Source organism: Salmo salar, chromosome 01 (genome assembly GCF_965601325.2).
Source record: "Salmo salar chromosome 01, fSalSal1, whole genome shotgun sequence".
Classification (NCBI taxonomy): domain Eukaryota; kingdom Metazoa; phylum Chordata; class Actinopteri; order Salmoniformes; family Salmonidae; genus Salmo; species Salmo salar.
This window is the reverse complement of record NC_138291.1, coordinates 149,297,908-149,323,623: the sequence shown is the minus strand read 5'-3', so window position 1 is coordinate 149,323,623 and position 25,716 is coordinate 149,297,908. Positions and strand designations below refer to the sequence as shown.

The 25,716-nt window shown below is 43.8% G+C and overlaps 2 protein-coding genes across 4 annotated transcripts in view; both read right to left on the bottom strand.

Annotated features, from left to right (window-relative positions):
* The window catches only part of LOC106565553 (arrestin domain-containing protein 1), a 39,487-nt gene extending 36,125 nt beyond the window's left edge, over positions 1–3,362 (bottom strand). The window contains exon 1 of the mRNA XM_014132815.3: positions 3,154–3,362. Within this exon, the coding sequence (XP_013988290.1) occupies positions 3,154–3,271 (118 nt within the window). The 5' untranslated portion in view covers positions 3,272–3,362. The remainder of the gene's footprint in view (positions 1–3,153) is intronic.
* Positions 3,363–11,949: 8,587 nt separating this feature from the next.
* On the bottom strand, positions 11,950–24,442 carry LOC106565542 (glutamine synthetase). Of its 3 annotated transcripts, XM_014132804.3 has the most exons (8): positions 24,005–24,202; positions 22,886–23,092; positions 18,889–19,072; positions 13,816–13,977; positions 13,496–13,642; positions 13,175–13,302; positions 12,866–13,065; positions 11,950–12,762 (listed from the first exon to the last, which is right to left on the bottom strand). In XM_014132804.3, exons 3-8 carry the CDS (start codon positions 19,055–19,057, stop codon positions 12,444–12,446), a joined length of 1,125 nt encoding a protein of 374 aa, XP_013988279.1. In that variant the 5' UTR covers positions 19,058–19,072; positions 22,886–23,092; positions 24,005–24,202; the 3' UTR covers positions 11,950–12,443. The 3 variants fall into 3 exon arrangements, with proteins under 3 accessions (XP_013988279.1, XP_013988270.1, XP_082811463.1); XM_014132795.3 differs by lacking the exon at positions 22,886–23,092 and having other exon boundaries at positions 24,005–24,442; XM_082955337.1 differs by lacking the exons at positions 18,889–19,072; positions 22,886–23,092; positions 24,005–24,202 and adding an exon at positions 16,291–16,413.
* Positions 24,443–25,716: the final 1,274 nt, after the last annotated feature.

Sequence of the window (25,716 nt, the reverse complement as noted above, 5' to 3'; positions counted from 1 at the left end):
GTGTCAAGTGCACAGTCAGGTCTAATATGACCTCACATAACAAATCACAGTAAATATTGTACAACTCTCAGTAATACATACATAGACATGTCTAGGTGTGTCAGACTCAAACAGTCAAGGACACTAAGAAATGTTGGATTGAATTCACCATGTCACACAACATGATTCAGACAGGAAAACATTCGTATTCAAAGTTACTAACAAGTTACCTGAATAACACATGTAGAATAATGTGATTTCATATTTGGATCAGATCCATGTGCAAGTGCTCACCAAGAAAGCAAACATAGATTGAAGCGGAACTTGGGAAGTCATATGATGGATGCTTGCAGAATACTTTCCATTAGTCAGACTACATTAATGGGGATTCTGGGAAGGGTTTGCATTTCAAGTAACCATACCTGCCAACGTGGAGGGCCAAAGTCTCAATGCCTAATATATGCTTTATATCTCACTAGCCTCGTCTGCCAGTGAGATGAGACTTCCATCTCACAAATCTGAAAACTCTGTACTGTATACGGAATTTGGTTGCAAGCAAGGAAGTGTTTAATAATGTTGTGTAATGGTCATATATCATGTGGAAGAGGGAAAGGTGCATTAACTTTGTGAATAAGGGTAATTCGTCAGGTTCTCCATTTACAGTTGAAGTCAGAAGTTTACATACACCTTAGCCAAATACATTTGAACTCAGTTTTTCACAATTCCTGACATTTAATCCTAGTAAGAATTCCCTGTCTTAGGTCAGTTAGGATCACCACTTTATTTTAAGAATGTGAAATGTCAGAATAATAGTAGAGCGAATTATTTATTTCAGCTTTTATTTCTTTCATCACATTCCCAGTGGGTCAGAAGTTTACATACACTCAATTAGTATTTGGTAGCATTGCCTTTAAATTGTGTAACTTGGGTAAAATGTTTCGGGTAGCCTTCCACAAGCTTCCCACAAAACGTTGGGTGAATTTTAGGCATTCCTCCTGACAGAGCTGGTGTAACTGAGTCAGGTATGTAGGCCTCCTTGCTCGCACACGCTTTTCAGTTCTGCCCACGAATTTTCTATGGGATTGAGGTCAGTGCTTTGTGATGGCCACTCCAATACCTTGACTTTGTTGTCCTTAAGCCATTTTGCCACAACTTTGGAAGTATGCTTGGGGTCATTGTCCATTTGGAAGACCCATTTGCGACCAAGCTTTAACTTCCTGACTGATGTCTTGAGATGTTACTTCCACAGAATTTTCATTTCTCGTGATGCCATCTATTTTGTGAAGTGCATCAGTCCGTCCTGCAGCAAAGCACCCCCAGAACATGATGCTGCCACCCCCGTGCTTCACTGTTGGGATGGTGTTCCTTGGCTTGCAAGCCTCCCCATTTTTCCCCCAAACATAACAATGGCCAAACAGTTCTATTTTTGTTTTATCAGAACACAGGACACTTCTCCAAAAAGTACGATCTTTGTCCCCATGTGCAGATGCAAACCGTAGTCCGGCTTTTTTATGGTGGTTTTGGAGCAGTGACTTCTTCCTTGCTGAGCGGCCTTTCAGGTTATGTCGATATAGGACTCGTTTTACTGTAGATATAGATACTTTTGTACCCGTTTCCTCCAGCATCTTCACAAGGTCCTTTGCTGTTGTTCTGGGATTGATTTGCACTTTTTGCACCAAAGTACGTTCATCTCTAGGAGACAGAACGCGTCTCCTTCCTGAGCGGTATGACGGCTGCGTGGTCCCATGGTGTTTATACTTGCGTACTATTCTTTGTACAGTTGAACGTGATACCTTCAGGCGTTTGGAAATTGCTCCCAAGATTGAACCAGACCTGTGGAGGTCTACAATATTTTTTCTGAGGTCTTGGCTGATTTATTTTGATTTTCCCATGATGTCAAGCAGAGGCACTGATTTTTTTTATTTTTTTTTATTTTTTTTGTCATTTTAGCAGACGCTCTTATCCAGAGCGACTTACAGTAGTGAATGCATACATTTCATACAATTTCATACATTTTTTTTTTTTTTTTTTTTCCTGTGCTGTTTGAAGGTATGCCTTGAAATACATGCACAGGTACACCTCCAATTGACTCAAATGATGTCAATTAGCCTATCAGAAGCTTCTAAAGCCATGACATCATTTTCTGGAATTTTCCAAGCTGTTTAAAGGCACAGTCAACTTAGTGTTTGTAAACTTCTGACCCACTGGAATTGTGATACAGTGAATTATAAGTGAAATAATCTGTCTGTAAACAATTGTTGAAAAAATTACTTGTGTCAGGCGCAAAGTAGATGTCCTAACCGACTTGCCAAAACTATAGTTTGTTAACAAGAAATGTGTGGAGTGGCTGAAAAACGAGTTTTAATGACTCCAACCTAAGTGTATGTAAACTTCCGACTTCAACTGTACATAGACCATATGTGAAAGTTATCTCTGGCTATAGACTGATTGCATTCCCCTATTATCTGACATAAATCCAGTCTAAGATCACTTCTACACACACAATATAAACAATAGATTCTTTGTGTAACGCCATGGAAACCTTACAAGCTGCCCTCCACCTTGCCTAACCTACCTTCTCTAGAACTGTTCATCCAGTGTTGGTCCAAATCTACCATATCAAAAACAGCATATCTATGCAAGTCCTAAAATATTCGGTATTTTTTAGTAACAATTGACCAGATTAAAATGAGAAAATCACTACACAACCACACCTGTTGACTTTCTATGATCGTGGTTTTGCTTCACGACATACCGTTATAACTAGCAACAGATATGTAACTGTGAACACTAAGCTCCAGGTCATACTAAACTACAACTAAACAGGATGCGGTAACGTTACAGTATGTAGCCTACTGTCTGATTTGATCTCTTACCAAAACTGCCGTAAACATCTGAAATCAGCAGCTGTCTCAGTCAAGAACAGGCATGTCCACTTAACCCAGCACCAGTGCGCAATATGTATCAAACATAAATATAGGCTACTTCAATACTATTTTGCATGACAAAATACAAATAGAACGAACAATAGAACACTTTAAGGACGTTATCTTCTGTTTAGGCCATGTAAAGAGAGGAAAAGTTCCTCTCCTCCCGGTCAGTTCGTCCACCGAAATCGAACCCTGATGCGCTTCATTGAGCCAGTGATACATACAAAAAAAGATGTAATCTTACCCTTATATTGCAGTGAGGTACCAGTTGTAATTTTCACAGATCCACTTATGGATTCGCCAGGGCTGTAGACCACTTTGTTGTTGGTGAAAGTAATATCGAATTCCTTAAGCTTACCCATGACTCCGCAACCCTCTGCGTCTCACAACAAAAAGCGCTTAGTGGTGCGCGAGGTAACCGTCTACTGCCGAATGGAAGCTGAGCAGACAGAGCTCTCCAGTCCCAGCTGCAGCACGCACTACACCCAGTTTCCAATAGCAGTGACGTCATTACGACAATATTTGATCCATTATTTAAAAATTATATGCGGATACATTGAATCTATTCGAGATTGGTACTCTTCCATAACTGACCACTTAATGTAAATATTTGATTATTTAGGTCTTTGTGTTTAGGCCATCTTGACGTGTTCACAGTACACATCCCAGTGTAGATATTATAGTAACACTGTATCTACAGTAGTAGCCAGTTTTAGCTACCAAACATTGGCCTTCTTTGCATTATTCTATATTGCTACAACTCTTTCTCAGACATCCAGTCATTGATTGAGTTGAGCTCCCAGACCACATCCACTCGATAGCAGCCTAAGTCCTAAGGATACATCAAAAACTGGATGGTGGGATACCCCTCTCTCCATCCATTCATCCATCCATCCCCACCCCCACTTCACTAGAAACGAGACACAGCAGGGAAATCCCCATCTCCAGAGTGTAGCTACATGCTGCTGACATCATCAATTTGTCCTACTCAGCCCAGATTCAATTATGCTTCTGAGCAGATGTCACGTCCTGACCATAGAGAGCTCTTATTTTCTATGGTAGAGTAGGTCAGGGTGTGACTGGGGGGGTTTATCTAGTTTATTTAGTTCTATGTTGTTTGGTTCTAGTTTCTTTTTTCTATGTTGGGGTTTTTGTATGATCCCCAATTAGAGGCAGCTGGTCATCGTTGTCTCTAATTGGGGATCATATTTAAGTAGTTGTTTTTCCCACCTGTGTTTGTGGGAGATTATTTTGAGTTAGTGCATGTTGCACCTCTTTCGTCACGGTTTGTGCTTTGTTTGTAGTTTATTGTTTGTTTTGCATAGTTTCACATTAAAATAAAAGATGTGGAACGATACCCACGCTGCGCTTTGGTCTCCTTCCTACGACGAACGTGACAGAATCTCCCACCACCAGAGGACCAAGCAGCGTGGCCAGGAGTGGACATGGGAGGAGATCCTGGATGGCAAGGGGCCCTGGATGCAGATTGGGGAATATCGCCGTCCAAGGGAGGAGATAGAGGCAGCAAAAGAGGAACGGCGACGCTACGAGGAATTAGCACGGCAACAATGGAAGCCCAAGAGGCAGCTCCCAAAAATTATTTTGGGGGGGCACACGGAGTGGTCGGCGGAGCCGAGGGGTGAACCAGAGCCAGTCAGGGAGTCGAGTGGGGAACTCGATGAAAGATTCCGGAGAGAGGTGTTGGTGTTGAGAGCGCTGCAGAGCGGGCGTGCTTTCCGTGGGGAGCGAGTGACCAGTCAGGCACCGTGTTATGTGATGATGCGCACTGTATCTCCAGTGCGCATTCATAGCCCGGTGCGCACTGTGGCTGCGCCCCGCATTTGCCAGGCTAAAGTGAGCATTCAGCCAGGACGGGTTGTGCCAGCTCAGCGCTCCGGGTCTCCAGTACGCCTCCTCGGTCCAGGATATCCTGCGCCAGCTCTACGCACTGTGTCGCCAGTGCGCATTCACAGCCCTGTTCGTCCTGTGCCAGCGCCCCACACTTGCTGGGCTAAAGTGAGCGTTCAGGCAGGACAGGTTGTGCCAGCTCTACGCTCCAGACCTCCAGTGCGCCTCCATGGTCCAGTATATCCTGCACCGGTTCTACGCACCAGGTCTCCAGTGCACCTCCACAGCCCAGTACGTCCTGTGCCTCCTCCTCGCACTCTCCCTGGAGTGCATGTCCTCAGTCAGGTACATCCTGTGCCTCCTCCTCGCACTCTCCCTGAAGTGCGTGTCCTCAGTCCAGTACGTCCTGTGCCTGCTCCTAGCACTCGCCCTAAAGTGCGTGTCACCAGTCTGGTGCCACCTGTCCCGGCTCCACGCACTAGGCCTCCAGTGCGCCTGCTCAGTCCAGTGTGTCCTGTGCCTGCTCTCCGCACTCGTCCTGAGGTGCGTGTTACCAGTCTGACGCCACCTGTGCCAGCCCCACGCATCAGGCATCCAGTGCGCCTTCCCGTTCCAGAGTTTCCGGTGACAGTTCCCAGTCCAGAGCTTCCGGCGACAGTTCCCAGTCCAGAGCTTCTGGCGACGGTTCCCAGTCCGGAGCTTCCGGCGACGGTCCCCAGTCCGGAACCTCCGACGACGATCCACAGTCCGGAACCTCCGATGACGGTCCACAGTCCGGAGCCTCCTGAGACGGCCCACAGTCCGGAGCCTCCTGAGACGGCCCACAGTCCGGAGCCTCCTGAGACGGCCCACAGTCCGGAGCCTCCTGAGACGGCCCACAGTCCGGAGCCTCCTGAGACGGCCCACATGCCCGGGAGCCTCCTGAGATGGCCCACATGCCCGGGAGCCTCCTGAGACGGCCCACAGCCCGGAGCCTCCTGAGACGGCCCACAGTCCGGAACCTCCTGAGAAGGTCCACAGTCCAGAACCTCCTGAGAAGGTCCACAGTCCGGAGCCTCCAGCGACGGTCCCCAGTCCGGAGGCTCCTGAGACGGTCCCCAGTCCGGAGCCTCTTGAGACGGTCCCCAGTCCGGAGCCTCCTGAGACTGTCCCCAGTCCGGAACCTCCGACGACGTCCACAGTCCGGAATCTCCGATGACGGTCCACAGTCCGGAACCTCCGACGACAGTCCACAGTCCGGAACCTCCTGAGGTGTCCCACAGTCCGGAGCCTCCTGAGACGGCCCACAGCCCGGAGCCTCCTGAGACGGCCCACAGCCCGGAGCCTCCTGAGACGGCCCACAGCCCGGGAGCCTCCTGAGACGGCCCACAGCCTGGAGCCTCCAGCGACGGTCCCCAGTCCGGAGCCTCCAGCGACGGTCGGCAGTCTGGAGCCTCCAGCGATGCTGGCGGGTTCGCAGGATGAGAGGGTTCTTCGTCCCGCACCAGAACCGCCTACGATGCGGAAGGATCCGTGGGATGAGAAGGTTCTTCGTCCTGCACCAGAGCCGCCACCAACACTAGACACTCCCCCTAACCCTCCCTTTTGGTTTCAGGTTTTGCGGCCGGAGTCCGCACCTTTGCGGGGGGTACTGTCACGTCCTGACCGTAGAGAGCTCTTATTTTCTATGGTAGAGTTTCTGGGGGGGTTTATCTAGTTTATTTAGTTCTATGTTGTTTGGTTGTAGTTTATTTTTTCTATGTTGGGTTTTTTGTATGATCCCAATTAGAGGCAGCTGGTCATCGTTGTCTCTAATTGGGGATCATATTTAAGTAGTTGTTTTTCCCACCTGTGTTTGTGGGAGATTATTTTTAGTTAGTGCATGTTGCACCTCTTTCGTCATGGTTTTGTTTGTAGTTTATTGTTTGTTTTGCATAGTTTCACATTAAAATAAAAGATGTAGAACGATACCCACGCTGCGCTTTGGTCTCCTTCCTACGACGAACGTGACAGCAGAGGAATGTGATGTTTATAGCTCTCAGCTCTTAGAGAAAATAATAAAAGTGTCCTGGAGAGATTGAGCTCCCAAGCTGAAATGGGATGGGTACTTTGTTCCCAAATGAAGAGCTGGTTGTGCCATATTAATCTAAGGTACGTCATCTACCCTTTACTGCTTTAATAGTGCATGTACTGTAGTAGGTGATATATTAAAGTGCAAGTTGGTGAAACATACATTTATTGCATTCACACACACACACATGCATGCACACGTTCATGCACACACACCCACACAAGCTTGCTTGTGCGTGCATGCGTATGTGTAAAAGAGAGAGAGGCGATAGAGAGAGACGATGACTGAGCTGTATCCCAGTCATTACTTGCAGAAAAAGCAGAGTACATCACATGTAATGAGACATATGCTTCCATGACAACAGACAGACACGGTCGTTGCCAAGTTACTACCGGTATCCATGGAAATGGCTCTGATCTTGTCTGAATAAGTGTTTTGAAGCAGTGTGTTGGACTGTATACTGTTTATCCTCCAGGTTGCTGATTCAGACGCCTGTAGAAGTAACTGAAATAATCCTCTTATTTGACAGTCAATCCCCATCTATTACTCAATTTATGAGTAATTTACAAAATGTGTGCCATTTTCAACTACATAGGATAAATCAATCCATGTAAACGTGATGCCAGCAGCAGTCCATAGTCACATGATACGACAACTGAAGGTGTACTGTAGATGGATGTACTTGTAACACCAGCATATAGAGGCATTCAGCTATCAGGACTTGAAATCAGTAGCCCACATCACATTACACTGAACGTCCTCATCCAGACACCTACTAGGCCCAAATCAGGTAAACCCATTTATAATGTAACCACTGGTCCAAATGTTGGTAACACATTTGCTGAATGGGAGGAGGGCATCCAACGCGACCAGGACGTTGTCAGGGAGACCCAAAAGAGAAGTGCAGCAATTAATCGGTATGTACACAGACAAAAGCTTAGCTACATGTAGACGTATTAAGACTTAAACACTGAAAAAGGTTCTTTACAGTATTTGGATTGTGCCTAAATGTTCAACTAACTATCAACAAATTGCTTACCTACTATCCAGAACCCTAACCTTAAACCCAACCTCAGCTCTATACCTAAACCTAATTCCAGCATCTATAGCATATCAGCTATCTCAACCTATCTGATGACCTGTTTGATTTCTGAGATCTGATTATTGACACCTGTTTAGAAGTATAGCAGTAGCTCACACAAGATGAATTAATCGCATTTGGCTTGATGCTGGCCTTAATTGTGCTATATAGTTTGGACCAGAAAAATCAAGCAGAAGTGTTTTAATTGCTTACTAATATGGTTCTTCGTGTATATTATGTTTCACTACAGATCAGGTCAATCAGAAATGTTGAGTGGACCACGGACAAGTGAAGACAGTGATCCGGACGAAGCTGAATAATGAGGGCAGGGTGTTCAGATAAGATAATTACTTTATTATCCCCATGGGGTAATTTTGGTCGCGGCTCTGTGCATACATAACACATAATCGGAGATACCGTAGACAAAGGACATATACAGACAATAAATACAGGTAGAAAAGTGTAATTCATGAGCGATCAATGGTTCAACTGTACACTATACACAACAGAACACTCTATCAACCATAATGTTAGCTGTAGACCTCTATCAACCATAATGTTAGCTGTAGGCCTCAATCAACCACAATGTTAGCTGTAGGCCTCAATCAACCATAATGTTAGCTGTAGGCCTCTATCAACCACAATGTTAGCTGTAGGCCTCTATCAACCACAATGTTAGCTGTAGGCCTCAATCAACCATAATGTTAGCTGTAGGCCTCTATCAACCACAATGTTAGCTGTAGGCCTCAATCAACCACAATGTTAGCTGTAGGCCTCTATCAACCATAATGTTAGCTGTAGGCCTCAATCAACCACAATGTTAGCTGTAGGCCTCTATCAACCACAATGTTAGCTGTAGGCCTCTATCAACCATAATGTTAGCTGTAGGCCTCAATCAACCACAATGTTAGCTGTAGGCCTCAATCAACCACAATCTTAGCTGTAGGCCTCTATCAACCACAATGTTAGCTGTAGGCCTCTATCAACCATAATGTTAGCTGTAGGCCTCAATCAACCACAATGTTAGCTGTAGGCCTCTATCAACCACAATGTTAGCTGTAGGCCTCTATCAACCATAATGTTAGCTGTAGGCCTCAATCAACCACAATGTTAGCTGTAGGCCTCAATCAACCACAATGTTAGCTGTAGGCCTCTATCAACCATAATGTTAGCTGTAGGCCTCTATCAACCACAATGTTAGCTGTAGGCCTCTATCAACCATAATGTTAGCTGTAGGCCTCAATCAACCACAATGTTAGCTGTAGGCCTCAATCAACCACAATGTTAGCTGTAGGCCTCTATCAACCACAATGTTAGCTGTAGGCCTCTATCAACCATAATGTTAGCTGTAGGCCTCAATCAACCACAATGTTAGCTGTAGGCCTCAATCAACCACAATGTTAGCTGTAGGCCTCAATCAACCACAATGTTAGCTGTAGGCCTCTATCAACCATAATGTTAGCTGTAGGCCTCTATCAACCACAATGTTAGCTGTAGGCCTCTATCAACCATAATGTTAGCTGTAGGCCTCAATCAACCACAATGTTAGCTGTAGGCCTCTATCAACCACAATGTTAGCTGTAGGCCTCTATCAACCATAATGTTAGCTGTAGGCCTCAATCAACCATAATGTTAGCTGTAGGCCTCAATCAACCACAATGTTAGCTGTAGGCCTCTATCAACCACAATGTTAGCTGTAGTCCTCTATCAACCACAATGTTAGCTGTAGGCCTCTATCAACCACAATGTTAGCTGTAGTCCTCTATCAACCACAATGTTAGCTGTAGGCCTCTATCAACCACAATGTTCAGGAGCCTTACTGCTGCTGGAACAAAGGATCGTTTGGCCCTATTTCTTTTGTGCCCTGGTACCCTGTAACGTCGCCCAGTGGGGAATAGCTCAAACTCATGGTAAAGAGATTTCTGGGGTCCATCAGAGGACTTTTCTGAAGGCTCTTATATCATAAATTACATCCAGACCTGTCTGCTTGACCCCTAGCACCTTACTAGCAGAGCTAACATATTTCTCTGAGAGACACTAGTATTTCCGTACCAGCAAATGATGTTAATATGTTAAGATACTTTCAATAAATGGCTTGTGAAACACTGACAATAGAACACGATCAACATTAAAATAGCTTAGTTTCCTTAAGTACAAATCTGCTTAGTACACTTTTCCCATTGTAGCTTGCGGTCAAGTACAACACATAGGTATTTATACTGCTCTACTACATTTGTCTTGTCCCTTATCGGTCGGTGGGGAAGGTGTTACATTTTTCCTATAATCGATGTGCATCTTTTTGGTCTTTGTTGTATTGAGCACTAAGTGAGAGTCGTCACACCACATGAAAAAGTCCTCCAAGACTGGCACGTGCTCCTCCTCGTTACCCTGGAATAGACTGATCAGTGCTGCGTCGTCTGCAAACTTTATCAGGTGTCTACCAGGGTAGGGTTTTAAAGTCATTAGTGTATAATATGTACAACAGTGGAGAAAGTGCACAGCCTTGAGGAGATCCCACGCTAGTGGTGCACTTGTCTGAAATCCACTGTACCACCTTGACCTGCTGTGTCCTATCGTTAAGGAAATCAAGGATTTGAAGTAGAGGACGTAATTCTCTCATGTATGCACGCGCACCCACTGCTTTTCTCTTGGCTTAGTCTTAATTAGTTATTTAAGGTAATGCAAAGTGTTTGCTTTATTCATTTATTTATGTCATTACAATTGTCCTTGGGATTTTTTGAATAAAGTCATTATTTCATTTCACATTTCTGATAATTTTTATTTTGTGTATTGCATTTAACAAAATAAACTACACATGTTTTGATTCTGAGCATTATTATTAGTATTGACATTTTATATGCACTTAATGTGCAGTTGTACTGCAGTACAGTAGTAGTTTTGCAGTAACATAACTTATCAGGAATCAAGATAAGACCCAAGTGCAGACTGTGTGAAGTAACAATGTTTATTGTAACCACAGGGGCAGGCAAACGACAGGTCAAGGCAGGCAGGGGTCAATAATCCAGAGCAGAGGCCACGGTACAGGACGGCAGGCAGGCTCAGGGTCAGAGACAGGCGGGTACAGGGGCAAGGCAAGGCAAAAAAAAACCAGGAGGACGAGAAAAAGAGAGGCTGGGAAAAGACAGGAACAACCGCTGGTAAGCGTGAACAAACAAGTCGAACTGACAACAGACAGAAAACACAGGTATAAATACACAGGGGATAATGGGGAAGATGGGCGACACCTGGAGGGGGGTGGAGACAAGCACAAGGACAGGTGAAACAGATCAGGGTGTGACATAACTGTTTATTGCAGTTTGACTGCTGCAATACTACAACAATATAATAACTGCACTTTTTACTGCAGTAACAAAACTGCAGTAAAAGTGTTTTCCATAAAATATCAGTTTTATGGAAGTAGGTTCAGTTTTCGTTTTTACATCATGGTCTCATAACGCAGTTTTTGTTTTTACATCATCGTCTCATAAGGCAGTTTTTCTTTATACATCCTGGTTTTATAATAACACAGTTTTTCTTTTTACATCATGTTCTGCATGATGTATGCATGATGACGGTTGTTAAATTGGTCCCAGATTCAGCTATGTTATTCAGCACGGACATAGTGTTTACACTAATATATAAACAGCAGGGTTAGAGTTATGTCTATGGTAAGGGTTGAAACAGGGTGTGTGGACATGAAGCTAGGGTTAGGTTTAAGGCTGAGCAATGGAGTGAACATGAAACTATGGTTAAGGTTAGGGGTAGGGCTAAGGTTGAGCCAGGGTGTCAACATAGGACAAAAGGAAAGTGTGGAGATACATGGCAGATGACAGTGAGCAGGGCTCCTCTTGCTGAATTGTTGGTGATGAATTACCTAACTTAATTCAATCCATTTACAGTCTTATTTGACTGGTTGTCATGTGTTGTCAATATATTCAAATAATTTACAGTCAAAGGTTAGCTCATTGGAAATACTCATTCATGTCCAATATGAGGGGTGACAATTAAAACTTGCATCATGATTCCACCTAGTAGTGATTTTAAAGAACAAGCGGCTCGTATTCAATTCAGCATCATTTTATTAAATCTCAACTTCAAACAATAAATATTAAACAAACTGAATAATAAGCCAATTGGACCCGCTGCAATTACCAAAGACTGAAAAATATAATTAACCTTCAGAAACATTCAACCTACATTCAAGTAATGAATCTTTAAAGCATCCAACGAGTAGTATTCATTATAAAGCAATGTGCCAAGTAAAGCCCCCCAGCCTAACGACGCTGGGGCAATTGTGCGCCGCCCTGTGGGACTCCTGATCATGGCCGGTTGTGATACAGCCTGGGATCAAACCCGGATCTGTAGTGATGCCTCTAGCACTGTGATGCAGAGCCTTAGTCCGCTGCGCCACTCGGGAGGCCCCCAACCAGTAGTCTTAAGTATAGATTTATTTGGTTACAATATAGTTCTATCGCACAATCATGGAAACTATAAGGGACGGTTTCCCCAACCACCAGCTACAGGATTATATGTGTCTATGAGTCTGGTCACTCTCTCATGTACTCTCCTCCTCCTCCTCCTCCTCCTCCATCTCGAGCAGGCAGGTTCTTGCGATGGCGCCCGTCACGGCATAAGGGTCACAGTTGGCGGAGGGCCGGCGGTCTTCAAAGTATCCCTTCCCCTCCTGGGCCACCTGGCGTGGGATCCGGATGCTGGCCCCGCGGTTGGCCACACCAAAACAGAAGTCATGGATGCTGGAGGTTTCATGTCTGCCTGTGAGGCGTCTGATGTTGTCCTGGCCTCCGTGAGGGTCGTACACAGATATGTGGTGGGCATGTCGCTTGCTCAGCCTCTCAATGGCCTGCTCAATATATCTGTTAGAAGAGGGGAGAGTGTGGTGTTGGACTAAATTTCGTAGTTACACAGCCTTACAGAACCTTACTTACAGTGCAATAATGTTTTTACAGTCATACTCACTGCAGCCCCCCTTCTTCCCTCATCTCCTTGGTGCTAACGTTGGTATGGCAGCCCGCCCCGTTCCAGTTCCCCTTCATTGGTTTGGGGTCCAGAGTGGCTACAACTCCAAAGTCCTCACACACACGGTGCAGCAGGAAACGTGCCATCCACAGGTGGTCTCCCATCTCTATCCCCTCACACAGACCCACCTGGAACTCAAACTGAGAGAGGGAGATAAAAGAAGGAGAGTTAGGAAATATTATATAGCAATCTGTAGAACCTTCCTGAAAGACATGTCATACAGCATTGTAGCAAAAGGTAAATGTTTACCTGAGATGGCATGACCTCAGCATTGGTGCCACAGATTTTGACCCCAGAATAGAGACATGCCTTGTAGTGACACTCCATAATGTCCCTTCCAAAGGCGTGGTCTGCACCAACCCCACAGTAGTATGGACCTGAGAGAGAGAGAAATAGAAAGAGAGAGTTAGATGAGATCAAAATCAAAGGCCTATTTGATAACATTAGGGCTTATATAGTATGACTTTTATAAATATAGAGATATATTTCATATATGTAGTGCTTTTCCAAGTGCTTAAGACCATTTACATTACGAAAGGACACATGGTAAAATATAGTAGGGTCAGTCACCTTGGGGTCCTGGGAATCCATTTTGGGGCCAGCCATAGGGGCGACCATCCATCCCCAGGAGAGTATACTCCTGCTCCATTCCAAAGCAGGGAATATATAGCTTCACTTCCTCCATCACTTTCTTACAACCTGACCTCAGGTTACTCTCTGTACAGGAGGGGAAAGGTGTATATTGCAAGGTTAGTTTGACTGATGGGAATATGTGACAGTCAAAGCAGTCAATTAGATAGACAGCAGCTTCGATCATAGACCAAAACCAGTTGGTCTCTGTGTCTGTCAACTGAAGTAAGAAAGGTATCTCTTGCTATGTTTACAATTACCTGCAGGCAAGCGGTTGTACTTGAGGACCTCACACAAAACCAGTTTGTTGGATTCCAGTGTGAAAGGGTCCCTAAACATTGCCACTGGGATCAGGTACATGTCACTGTTGGATCCCTCGGCCTGGTCGGTGCTGGAGCCATCAAAGTTCCACTCTGGAATATCTGTCAATAGCAATACCAACATTAACATCATGGAATATAATGCACTGTCCTAGAGATACAGTGCCTTGCAAAAGTATTCATCCCCCTTGGTGTTTTTCCTATTTTGTTGCATTACAACCTGTAATTTAAATAGATTTTTATTTGGATTTCATTTAATGGACATACAGAGAATTGGCACAATTTGGTGAAGTGAAATGAAAAAAATAACTTTGCTATGAAGCCCTTAAATAAGATCTGGTGCAACCTATTACCTTCAGAAGTCACATAATTAGTTAAATAAAGTCCACCTGTGTGCAACCTAAGTGTCGCATGATCTGTCACATGATCTCAGTATATATACACCTGTTCTGAAAGGCCCCAGAATCTGCAACACCACTAAGCAAGAGGCACCACTAAGCAAGAGGCACCACCAAGCAAACGGCATCATGAAGACCAAGGAGCTCTCCAAACAGGTCAGGGACAACGTTGTGGAGAAGTACAGATCAGGGTAGGGTTATAAAAAAATATCCGAAACTTTGAACATCCCACGGAGCAACACTATTATTAAAAAATGGAAAGAACATGGCACCACAACAAACCTGCCAAAAGAGGGCCGCCCACCAAAACTCACAGACCAGGCAAGGAGGGCATTAATCAGAGAAGCAACAAAGAGACCAAAGATAACCCCGAAGGAGCTGCAAATCTCCACAGTGGAGATTGGAGTATCTGTCCATAGGACCACTTTAAGCTGTACACTCCACAGAGCTGGGCTTTATGGAAGAATGTCCAGAAAAATGCCATTGCTAAAATAAATAAATAAGGAAACACGTTTGGTGTTCACCAAAAGGCATGTGGGAGACTCCCCAAACATGTGGAAGAAGGTACTCTGGTCAGATGAGACTAAAATTGAGCTTTTTTGGCATCAAGGATAATGCTATGTCTGGTGCAAACCCAACACCTCTCATCACCCCGAGAACACCCTCCTCACAGTGAAGCATGGTGGTGGCAGCATCATGCTGTGGGGATGGTTTTCATCGGCAGGGACTGGGAAACTGGTCAGAATTGAAGGAATGATGGATGGGGCTAAATACAGGGATATTCTTGAGGGAAACCTGTTTCAGTCTTACAGAGATTTGAGACTGGGATGGAGGTTCACCTTCCAGTAGGACAATGACCCTAAGCATTCTGCTAAAGCAACACTTGAGTGGTTTAAGGGGAAACATTTAAATGTCTTGGAATGGCCTAGTCAAAGCCCAGAACTCAATCCAATTGAGAATCTGTGGTATGACTTAACGACCAGTGGAACCCATCCAACTTGAAGGACCTGGAGCAGTTTTGCCTTGAAGAATGGGCAAAAGTCCCAGTGACTAGATGTGCCAAGCTTATAGAGACTACCCTCAGAGACGTGCAACTGTAATTGTTGCAAAATGGCTCTACAAAGTATTGACTTGGGGGGTGAATAGATATGCATGCTCAAGTTTTTTTTTTTGTGTTATCTCTTGCTTGTTTCACAATAAAACATATTTTGCATTTTCAAAGTGGTAGGCATGTTGTGTAAATCAAATTATTCACCCCCCCCCAAACATCCATTTTAATTCCAGGTTGTAAGGCAACAAAATAGGAAAAATGCCAAGGGTGGGTGTATACTTTCGCAAGCCACTATGTAAAGTTCTGTGAGATGGGCCAAGTGTTTTGGGCTTCACTGTGGTTTGGTCTATTCTATCAATGGGACCGGAAGAACTGTAATATCATATGTTTCCCGAAGTCGTGGCTGACAAGAAAATGGATAATATACAACTAGCTGGTTTTTCTATGCATTGTCAAGACCGAAAGGCAGCTGCTGGTAAGGTTAAAGGGGGTTGTGTGTCTCTTTGTTAACAACAGCTAATACGCAATCTCTAATGTTAAGGATGAATTGAGATTCTGCTCGCCTGAGTTAGAATACCTCATGATAAACTGCAGACCATACTATTTACCAAGGGCGAAGGGAGAGAGCAGCAGACTGAGGGGTCCGTCTCTCAACATCCCTCCGCTCTCCCTTTCCTCAACTGACACCAAATAGTCGCACCGCATTATTTCTGCCTCGTGCACAAATTCATGTTGTTACTCATATGAACAGAGAAAGTGAAATATTCCTCGATATTAAAAAATACCCAAGCCGGTAATAATAACAACAACGCAAGCCTATATATACACTTTCCTACTCATTCATTACTGCTGCACTGCTTGTTGTAGCGCTGAGTGGAAATGGAAAGAACGCGCATTTTATGGATAATAAAACTGTTGAATACAAAGTGTTGACAGTGCTGAGTAAGAACTTAAACATTAACTCACTCATAAAAACAGCAGCTCTTTGCTGTATTCGTTGACAGTCTCTCTAGTCATTGTTTTAAACGTTTTGAAATCTCACAGTATCAATTTTGCCGTAGCTTTCTTTCATGCCTGCTACGTTACTGCAGACTCGGTCATCTGAGCAATCTGATTGGCCAGCGGTGGTGTCGTGCACTTGATTTCCTCTCCAGGTCCACCGGGAAGCAAGAGTTTGTATCTTCAGACACATGAAATGACAACAGTTTGCCTACCCGGCGCGCAGGGCAGCTGAATTGATTGCACCTACCACCAACAGCCCGAGACTAATACAAAAATAGGAACACAAGGCTTTATCGTTGGGTTTTTTACAGAAATGTTTGGCTATCGACTATTAGTGAGCTAGGGCCGCCATCCCCCTCGTGTGGGGAATGCTGATGTACAGACTCGACATCTAATGTGAGCTAAATACATTCTTCTGTTAATCCCGTTATTGGTGAGATCTTGTTTGTAAAGTCTATAGCGTAATTCACATATGATGGCAATGATTGCACTATTCCTGCGACCACTGGGCTGCTTGGATAATTGCCTTGTTGTGTTTTATGTAATTCATGCAAAATGTACAGGCATGTATGGCACATTTGCAGCAAAGGTAATCATATTCAGGTTTTGAGATAAGGTTGTTTAATGTGGCATGCCCCAGATTTGAGTTAATATCCCTTTGGAACACCAGTGTGGGATCAGTTTTCTATAGAAACGTTAATTACTGAATTGAATCTCTGAATCTCTTCTTTGTATTTTTCATAGTCTAAAACGACCACAGCACCCCCCCCTTGTCCTCAGGTTTGATAACCAAAGATCAAATCAAAGTTTATTTGTCACGTGCGCCGAATACAACAGGTGTAGACCTTACAGTGAAATTACAGCAGGTGTAGACCTTACAGTGACCTTACACCGGTTAGTCAGGCTGATTGAGGTAGTATGTAGATATGGTTAAAGTGATTATGCATATATGATGAACAGAGCATAGCAGTAGCGTAAAAGAGGGGTTGGCAGGTGGTGGGTGGCGGGACACAATGCAGATAGCCCGGTTAGCCAATGTGCGGGGACACTGGTTGGTCGGGCCAATTGAGGTAGTATGTACATGAATGTATAGTTAAAGTGACTATGCATATATGATAAACAGAGAGTAGCAGCAGCAACGATGAGTCTTTCATTAGTTCATTGAGTGCCTGTTCTTCTGTCCTAGTGAGGTTCTGAATATGGTTTGTTTTTCTCGTATATACGGATATGGCTTCTTGTTCGACTAACCTACAATAGGTATTAATCAAGGAGTTGTTAACCATAGGACATCATTTACGTTTGGGCTTAAAATGAGTAATGGTTCTTTGTTGTCTGTTTCTCTGCATTAAAATCACTGGCAGTGCTGCCTCTGGATGTGCATTTCTAGTTTTCTTATGGCCCTATACAGCTTGTTGAGTGCACTCTTAGTGCCGGCATTGGTGCCAGGACAACAACCTCTCCTTCAATGTGATGAAGACAAAGGAACTGATCGTGGACTACAAGCAACGAAGGGCGGAGTATGCCCCCATCCACATCAACAGGGCTGTAGTGGAGGGGGTCGTGAGCTTCAAGTTCCTCGGTGTCCACATCACTAAGGAATTATGATTGTCCACACACACTAAAACAGTTGTGAATAACGCACAACAAAGCCACTTCCCCCTCAAGAGGCTGAAAAGATTTGGCATGGGCCCTCGGATCCTCAAAAGGTTATACAGCTGCATCATTGAGTGCATCTTGAATGGCTGCATCACCGCTTGGTATAGAAATTGCTTGGCATCCGACCTCAAGGTGCTACAGAGGGTAGTGTGTAAGGCCCAATAAATCACAGCAGGCGAGCTCCCTGCCATCCAGGACCTATACTATATATACAAAAGTATGTGGACACGCCTTCAAATGAGTGGATTCGGCTATTTCAGCCACACCTTTTGCTGACAGGTGTATACAATTGAGCACACAACCATGCAATCTACAAAGACAAACATTGGCAGTAGAATGGCCTTACTGAAGAGCTCATTGACTTTCAATGGTGCGCCGTTATAGGATGCCACCTTTCCAACAAGTCAGTTTGTCAAAAAACAGCTCCAGACCATTATTCCTCCTCCACCAAACTTTACAGTTGGCAGTATGCATTCGGGCAGGTAGCGTTCTCCTGCAGCCGCCAAACCCAGATTTGTCCGTTGGACTGCCAGATGGTGAAGCGTGATTCATCACTCCAGAGAATGGGTTTCCACTGCTTCAGACTCCTATTGAGCATGGTGATCTAGTGGAAAACCTTCCCAGAAGAGTGGAGGCTGTTATAGCAGTAAAAGGGGAACCAACTCCATATTAATGCCAACGATTTTGGAATGAGATGTTCGACAAGCTGTAAATGAGAATGTCTTCTCAGTCAACTTACCTGGTAAAATAAGGGATAAATGAATAAAAATATCTAACTCAATTACCTTGTACCCCTGCACATCGACTTGGTAATTACCCTGTTTATATAGCCAAGTTATCTATACTCATTGTGTATTTATTCCTATTGTTATTATTTTGACAAATACATTTGATTTAATGTGTTACCTTCTATTCCCTGGGGCTCTCTGTCCAGGGTGCGAGTCTTGTTCCTCAGCCCCTCCCCGGAACCATCGATCCAGATGTAGGTGACCTGACACAGGTCCCCCTGAGGAAGGGACATGTAGTGCTCATGGATGGCCTTGTTTAGACGAGAGCTGACTGACACAGATGCCATGGCTAAGTGTAGAGTCTGAGGGGGTCAAAAAAACAGAGAAACAGACACTCAAGAACACATGCTGTATAGTGACACATAGTTCAACAGGTAAATCCTCATGGTTGTTTCATCAGCTGGTGTCATCAGGAAGTGATAATCAGTAGCAAAATCAAACAAGGAAAAGCCTAAATGCAATCTGAAGTAATCTGAATGCCATGATGGATAGACATACCAGTACAGTACAAAAGGTAAAGGCATAATAAATGAAAATGTTTTATTAGGACAATAATGTTTTGTCAATGGGTCTTCATCAAAAGTCACTTTATCAAATCATTTGGGAGCACACAACCGTATTTGTGGGTTTTATTTTTCTTACATTGAACTATTTGCTCTACCTGACACCTGGTAAGTTTCACTGGATGTGCACACATTTAGATCTGGCCAGAAGATAGTTGTATTTTGTTTATTTGAAAATACCAACTTTTTAAATGCTAGAGGTAGTCGAATATAGTTTATAAAGAATTTAAACTAAAAGGCAACTATTTTATTTGATATTAAAATACAGGTCTCAGAAAAACAAATAATATTTTTAAGTATTTTGAATGCCTCTCAGAAAACGAAATAATATTTGAAGGTATGTTAATATATGCAAGTTATTTGAAAATAAACAAATATTTATTTGATGGCTGCCAACTATTTGATGAAGAACCAAAAACTACAACAGTTAGTTGAATTAGTCTAAATATATGATCCAAAAAATAAAGGGAACACTTAAACAACACATCCTAGATCTGAATGAAAGAAATAATCTTATTAAATACTTTTTTCTTTACATAGTTGAATGTGCTGACAACAAAATCACACAAAAATAATCAATGGAAATCGAATTTATCAACCCATGGAGGTCTGGATTTGGAGTCACACTCAAAATTAAAGTGGAAAACCACACTACAGGCTGATCCAACTTTGATGTAATGTCCTTAAAACAAGTCAAAATGAGGCTCAGTAGTGTGTGTGGCCTCCACGTGCCTGTATGACCTCCCAACAACGCTTGGGCATGCTCCTGATGAGGTGGCGGATGGTCTCCTGAGGGATCTCCTCCCAGACCTGGACTAAAGCATCCGCCAACTCCTGGACAGTCTGTGGTGCAACGTGGCGTTGGTGGATGGAGCGAGACATGATGTCCCAGATGTGCTCAATTGGATTCAGGTCTGGGGAACGGGCGGGCCAGTCCATAGCATCAATGCCTTCCTCTTGCAGGAACTGCTGACACACTCCAGCCACATGAGGTCTAGCATTGTCTTGCAATAGGAGAAACCCAGGGCCAACCGCACCAGCATATGGTCTCACAAGGGGTCTGAGGATCTCATCTCGGTACCTAATGGCAGTCAGGCTACCTCTGGCGAGCACATGGAGGGCTGTGCGGCCCCCCAAAGAAATGCCACTCCACACCATGACTGACCCACCGCCAAACCGGTCATGCTGGAGGATGTTGCAGGCAGCAGAACCTTCTCCACGGCGTCTCCAGACTCTGTCACGTCTGTCACATGCTCAGTGTGAACCTGCTTTCATCTGTGAAGAGCACAGGGTGCCAGTGGCGAGTTTGCCAATCTTGGTGTTCTATGGCAAATGCCAAACGTCCTGCACGGTGTTGGGCTGTAAGCACAACCCCCACCTGTGGACGTCGGGCCCTCATCCACCCTCATGGAGTCTGTTTCTGACCGTTTGAGCAGACACATGCACATTTGTGGCCTGCTGGAGGTCATTTTGCAGGGCTCCGGCAGTGCTTCTCCTGCTCCTCCTTGCACAAAGGCGGAGGTAGCGGTCCTGCTGCTGGGTTGTTGCCCTCCTCCACGTCTCCTGATGTACTGGCCTGTCTCCTGGTAGCGCCTCCATGCTCTGGACACTACACTGACAGACACAGCAAACCTTCTTGCCACAGCTCGCATTGATGTGCCATCCTGGATGAGCTGCACTACCTAAGCCACTTGTGTGGGTTGTAGACTCCGTCTCATGCTACCTGTGGTTGGCGTCCTGCAGTAGGTGCCGCGCGTCGGGGAGGGGGTACTGTCACGTGTGCTCCGTCTCCGGCCTCTAGGTCGCCAGGCTGCTTGTTATGGCACACACCTGTCACCATCGTTACGCGCATCAGCGCATTATGACACTCACCTGGACTCCATCCCCTCCTTGATTACCTGCCCTATATGTTTCACTCCCTTTGGTTCCTTCCCCAGGCGTCATTGTTTCTGTTTCTTGAACATCAAGTTCTTATGGAGTTATTACACAAGTGGAATAAGGAACAGTCACTATTCCTCATGTGTACAGTAGTTACAAACTCTCAGCTCATTCCTATGTATTTAGAATACAATTACCAAAGTATTATATAACATGCTACTACAATGTTGCTCCAAAAGTAGTTACAGTTTTATTACACAGGCACAAGAACAGTTTCATGTTAAGTGTTACTGAGAATGCTAACAGTAACAAAATATGTCTATTAAGTGTTGAAAGGAAATTAAATATCCCAAAACTGCCTTCAAGTATAGCCAAGGTAGGTGGAAAATCATGTTTGTATTCTGAGTAAACTATCCCGTTAAAGATGGTATCGTGTTTGAAACAGATGGACAAAGTTTTTTATAAGCATCCATCTTGCTGTTTGCAATGTTTGTTTACTTTTACTTCACTACATTCCTAAAGAAAATAATGTACACTTCACTCAATACATTTTCTCTGACACCTAAAAGTACTTGTTACATTTTGAAGGCTTAGTAGGACAGGAAATGGTCCAATTGACACACTTATCAAGAGTACATCCCTGGTCATCCCTACTGCCTCTGATCTGGCGGTCTCACTAAACACAAATGCTTCATTTGTAAATTATGTCTCAGTGTTGGCGTGTTCCCCTGGCTATCCGTAAATTTGAAAAACAAGCAAATGGTGCTGTCTGGTTTGCTTATTATAAGGAATTTGAAATGATTTAGACTTAAACATGCACTATGCAGAAATCGCTCTGCCTGGTTGCTAAAATTCTAATAGTTTGCCTAATTTCAGTTTATGTGACAAAACAAGCAAGTATAGTGTAGCGAATCATTGTACCATCTAAACCGCTGTGAAATATATTTTCCACAACCAAAAATATTGTACATTCAGCTGTTTGAAGCTGTACACAATCGAAAGTAAAAGATGCAAAAACAAAACTCCAGAACTTGGGGATTGTGAAGAGACCTTTGCTGGCATGTTTTGTGGGGTAATGCATGGGTGTCCAAGCTGTGTGCTAGTAGTTTATGCAGACACCTCGGTGCATTAAGCATGTCTTACAAAAACAAGTAATGATGAAGTCAATCTCTCCTGCACTTTGAGCCATGAGCGATTTATATGCATATTATTGTTAGCCAATTGTAATTTTCCGAGGTCCCTCTTTGTGGCACCTGACCACACGACTCAACAGTAGTCCAGGTGCGACAAAACTAGAGCCTGTAGGACCTGCCTTGTTGATAGTGTTGTTAAAAAGCAGAACAGTGCTTTATTATGGACGGCCTTCTCCCCATTTTAGCTACTGTTGTATCAACATGTTTTGACCATGACAGTTTACAATCCAGGGTTACTCACAAGCAGTTAAGTCACCTCAACTTGCTCAATTTCCACATTATTTATTACAAGATTTAGTTGTTGATTAGGGTTTAGTGAATGATTTGTCCCAAATACAATGCTTTTAGTTTTTGAAATATTTAGGACAAATATATTCCTTGCCACCCATTGTGAAACTAACTGCAGTATGTCGTAGGAGTTTCACTTTCTATGACATCATCTGTACTTCCAAAGTTATTATAGAGAAACATCTTTACTTACTGTTTTATGGGTGAAGTAAGGAGAGTTGATTATACTGAAGCAGTGCTCTGGTCTCTCTTCCTCAGATCATCCAAGTCGACTGAGACAGTTAAACCGGTTTAGGGTTTTTCACCGGTTATGTAAATGAGCTTGTTGTGATGTAGTCTCATCACTGACATCTGACCTATTAATCAACCAGTTTACCTTCTTTGAAGCTCCGTGTCTTTCCTGGAAATAATGACACGTTGTTAAACTTGTCTCTAAAAACGTTTCTTTAATCTACATCAGGCTTTGACTAGTTTATTTACCATGATTCAATTTTGTAAGCCTTGTCATGTAAATATAGTGTCTTGTGATCAGGGGTGGAAAAAGTACTAAATTGTCATACTTGAGTAAAAGTAAAGATACCTTAATAGAAAATGACTCAAATAAAATTGAAAGTCACCCAGTAAAATAACACTTGAGTAAAAGTATTTGGTTTTAAATATACGTAAGTATCAAAAGTAAATGGAATTGCTAAAATGTACTTAAGTATTGAAAGTATAAATCATTTCAAATGTCTTACATTAAGCAAAACAGATAGCACAATTTTCTTGTTTTTTTTAATGACGGATAGCCAGGGACACACTCCCACACTCAGACATCATTTACAAACAAAGCATTTGTGTTGAGTGAGTCCGCCAGATCAGAGGCAGTAGGGATGAGCAGGGATGTTATCTTGATAAGTGTGTGAATTGGACAATTTTCCTGTCAAAATGTAACGAGTACTTTTGGGTGTCAGGGAAAATGTATGGAGTAAAAAGTACATTATTTTCTTTAGGAATGTAGTGAAGTAAAAGTTGCCATCACTGCTTGTGATGTAAATATACTGTTCAGTGTCATGATCTGTGCAAAAAAGGGCTTAAAACATGCATAAGCACTGACCCACTCAAATTCCACAATGTGATCCTATATTTGAACACCACCATACATTTCTTAAATTCTGTTTCAATTCTTGAGATGATACATTGTTAATCACTAAATGAACATGAAAACCCCTTATAAACATACAACCAGATTTAGACAAACATTGACATTGGACCAGTACGACTGAGGCAGCCAAAATCTTCCCTCCCACGAGAAATAAACATGAGCACCCACCTGTGCCATCATAGGCAGGCCATCTGCTGAGAGAGGACTACGGCTGTTTGTTGATCCAGGCCTTGTATGCAGCTCAGTGCACAGGAGCACACAATTACACAACACGGGCCAGTAGGGAGGAGGATGGCTCCTTATTAAACGCACCTACTTTCCACTAGGCTGGCTTTTCTAATACGGACGCAGTTTTCTAATGACACTGACTACTGTTCTGACATTGGGGGCTGGCCAAAGGACAGAAGGGGTGGGTATTTCGGAGTCTGTTTCCATGCTGATGAGGCACAATGCCCAACGCACATGTATGCTGACAGAGTCAACAACTACTGAAGGGAGATATCAGGTGTCTCTTGTGTATAATCAGATAATATTCCACACATAATGAGATTGGGAGAGACACTATGTAAGCCTAAACTGCAGGAATCATCTTTTGAAAGGTAAGTATGAAGCCACTGAATTCAAACATCTTATTTTATAAGAAAAACATGCCGAAAAAATGCAATGGGTTTCACACAAAGGAATGCTGTTTTGCAAGCCATTCCACTGATTCCGCCCCAGTCATTACCATGAGCCCACAAACCTGCTGTGGTTCATTGTGGCCATTATTATGAGCCGTTTTCCCCTCAGCTGCCACCTGTGCTCAAAGCAAAATAATGAAGTGTATAAACAAAAAGGACACTTAGAATTCCTGAATGCATCTGAAGGACTCTATAGCATTATTTTGGAGGTGTGGTGTGAAAAACAGGTACTAAAGGGGAAAAACATCTGATTTGGAATACAAACAACAACAAATAACATGATCAAATATGACTAACAAAATCTAGATGAACAGATACGTAAATACACAAACAGTGGAAAATAAAGTAATATTCAGCCTTTCCACACTTCCACAGACATTTCCTCATGTTGTACTGTTGTCCCAGCCTGGTCTCATTGACTAGACGTAACATAGTATATGTGATAAAATGGCACCGACAGAGAGGGTTGCCTCGCTTCTAGTCCTTAGGAAACGTTGTAGTATTTTATTTTTTTCTAGCACTACGACCAGGAATACGACTTTCCCGAAGCGGATCCTTTGTCCGAACGACTGTACCCAGGGCATTTGAGCTGATTCCAGAGGCTGAGCCAAAACAACGCCGCCAGAGAAGAGGTAGACGGAGCGGTCTTCAGGTCAGACTTCAGAGGCGCACACACCACCCACCGCTTCCGAGTATATTAATGGCTAGTGTCCAGTCTCTAGATAACAAGGTAGACGAAATTAGGGCAAGGGTTGCTTTCCAGAGAGACATCAAGGATTGTAACATACAATCCCATACAAGCGAAATGTCAGTATAGAGACAAAGTGGAGTCGCAATTCAATGGCTCAGGCACAAGACGTATGGGGCCGGGTCTACAGACAATCATGGACTACAAAAAGAAAACCAGCCATGTCACAGACACCGACGTCTTGCTTCCAGACAAACTAAACATCTTCTTAGCCCGCTTTGAGGATAATACAGTGCCACCTCTACCAAGGACTGTGGGTTCTCTTTCTCCGTGGCCGACATGAGTATGACATTTAAACGTGTTAACCCTCGCAAGGCTGCCGGACCAGACGGCATCCCTAGCCACGTTCTCAGACCATGCGCAGACCAGCTGGCTGGTTTGTTTACGGACATATTCAATCTCTCCCTATCCCAGTCTGCAATCCCCACATACTTCAAGATGGTCACCATTGT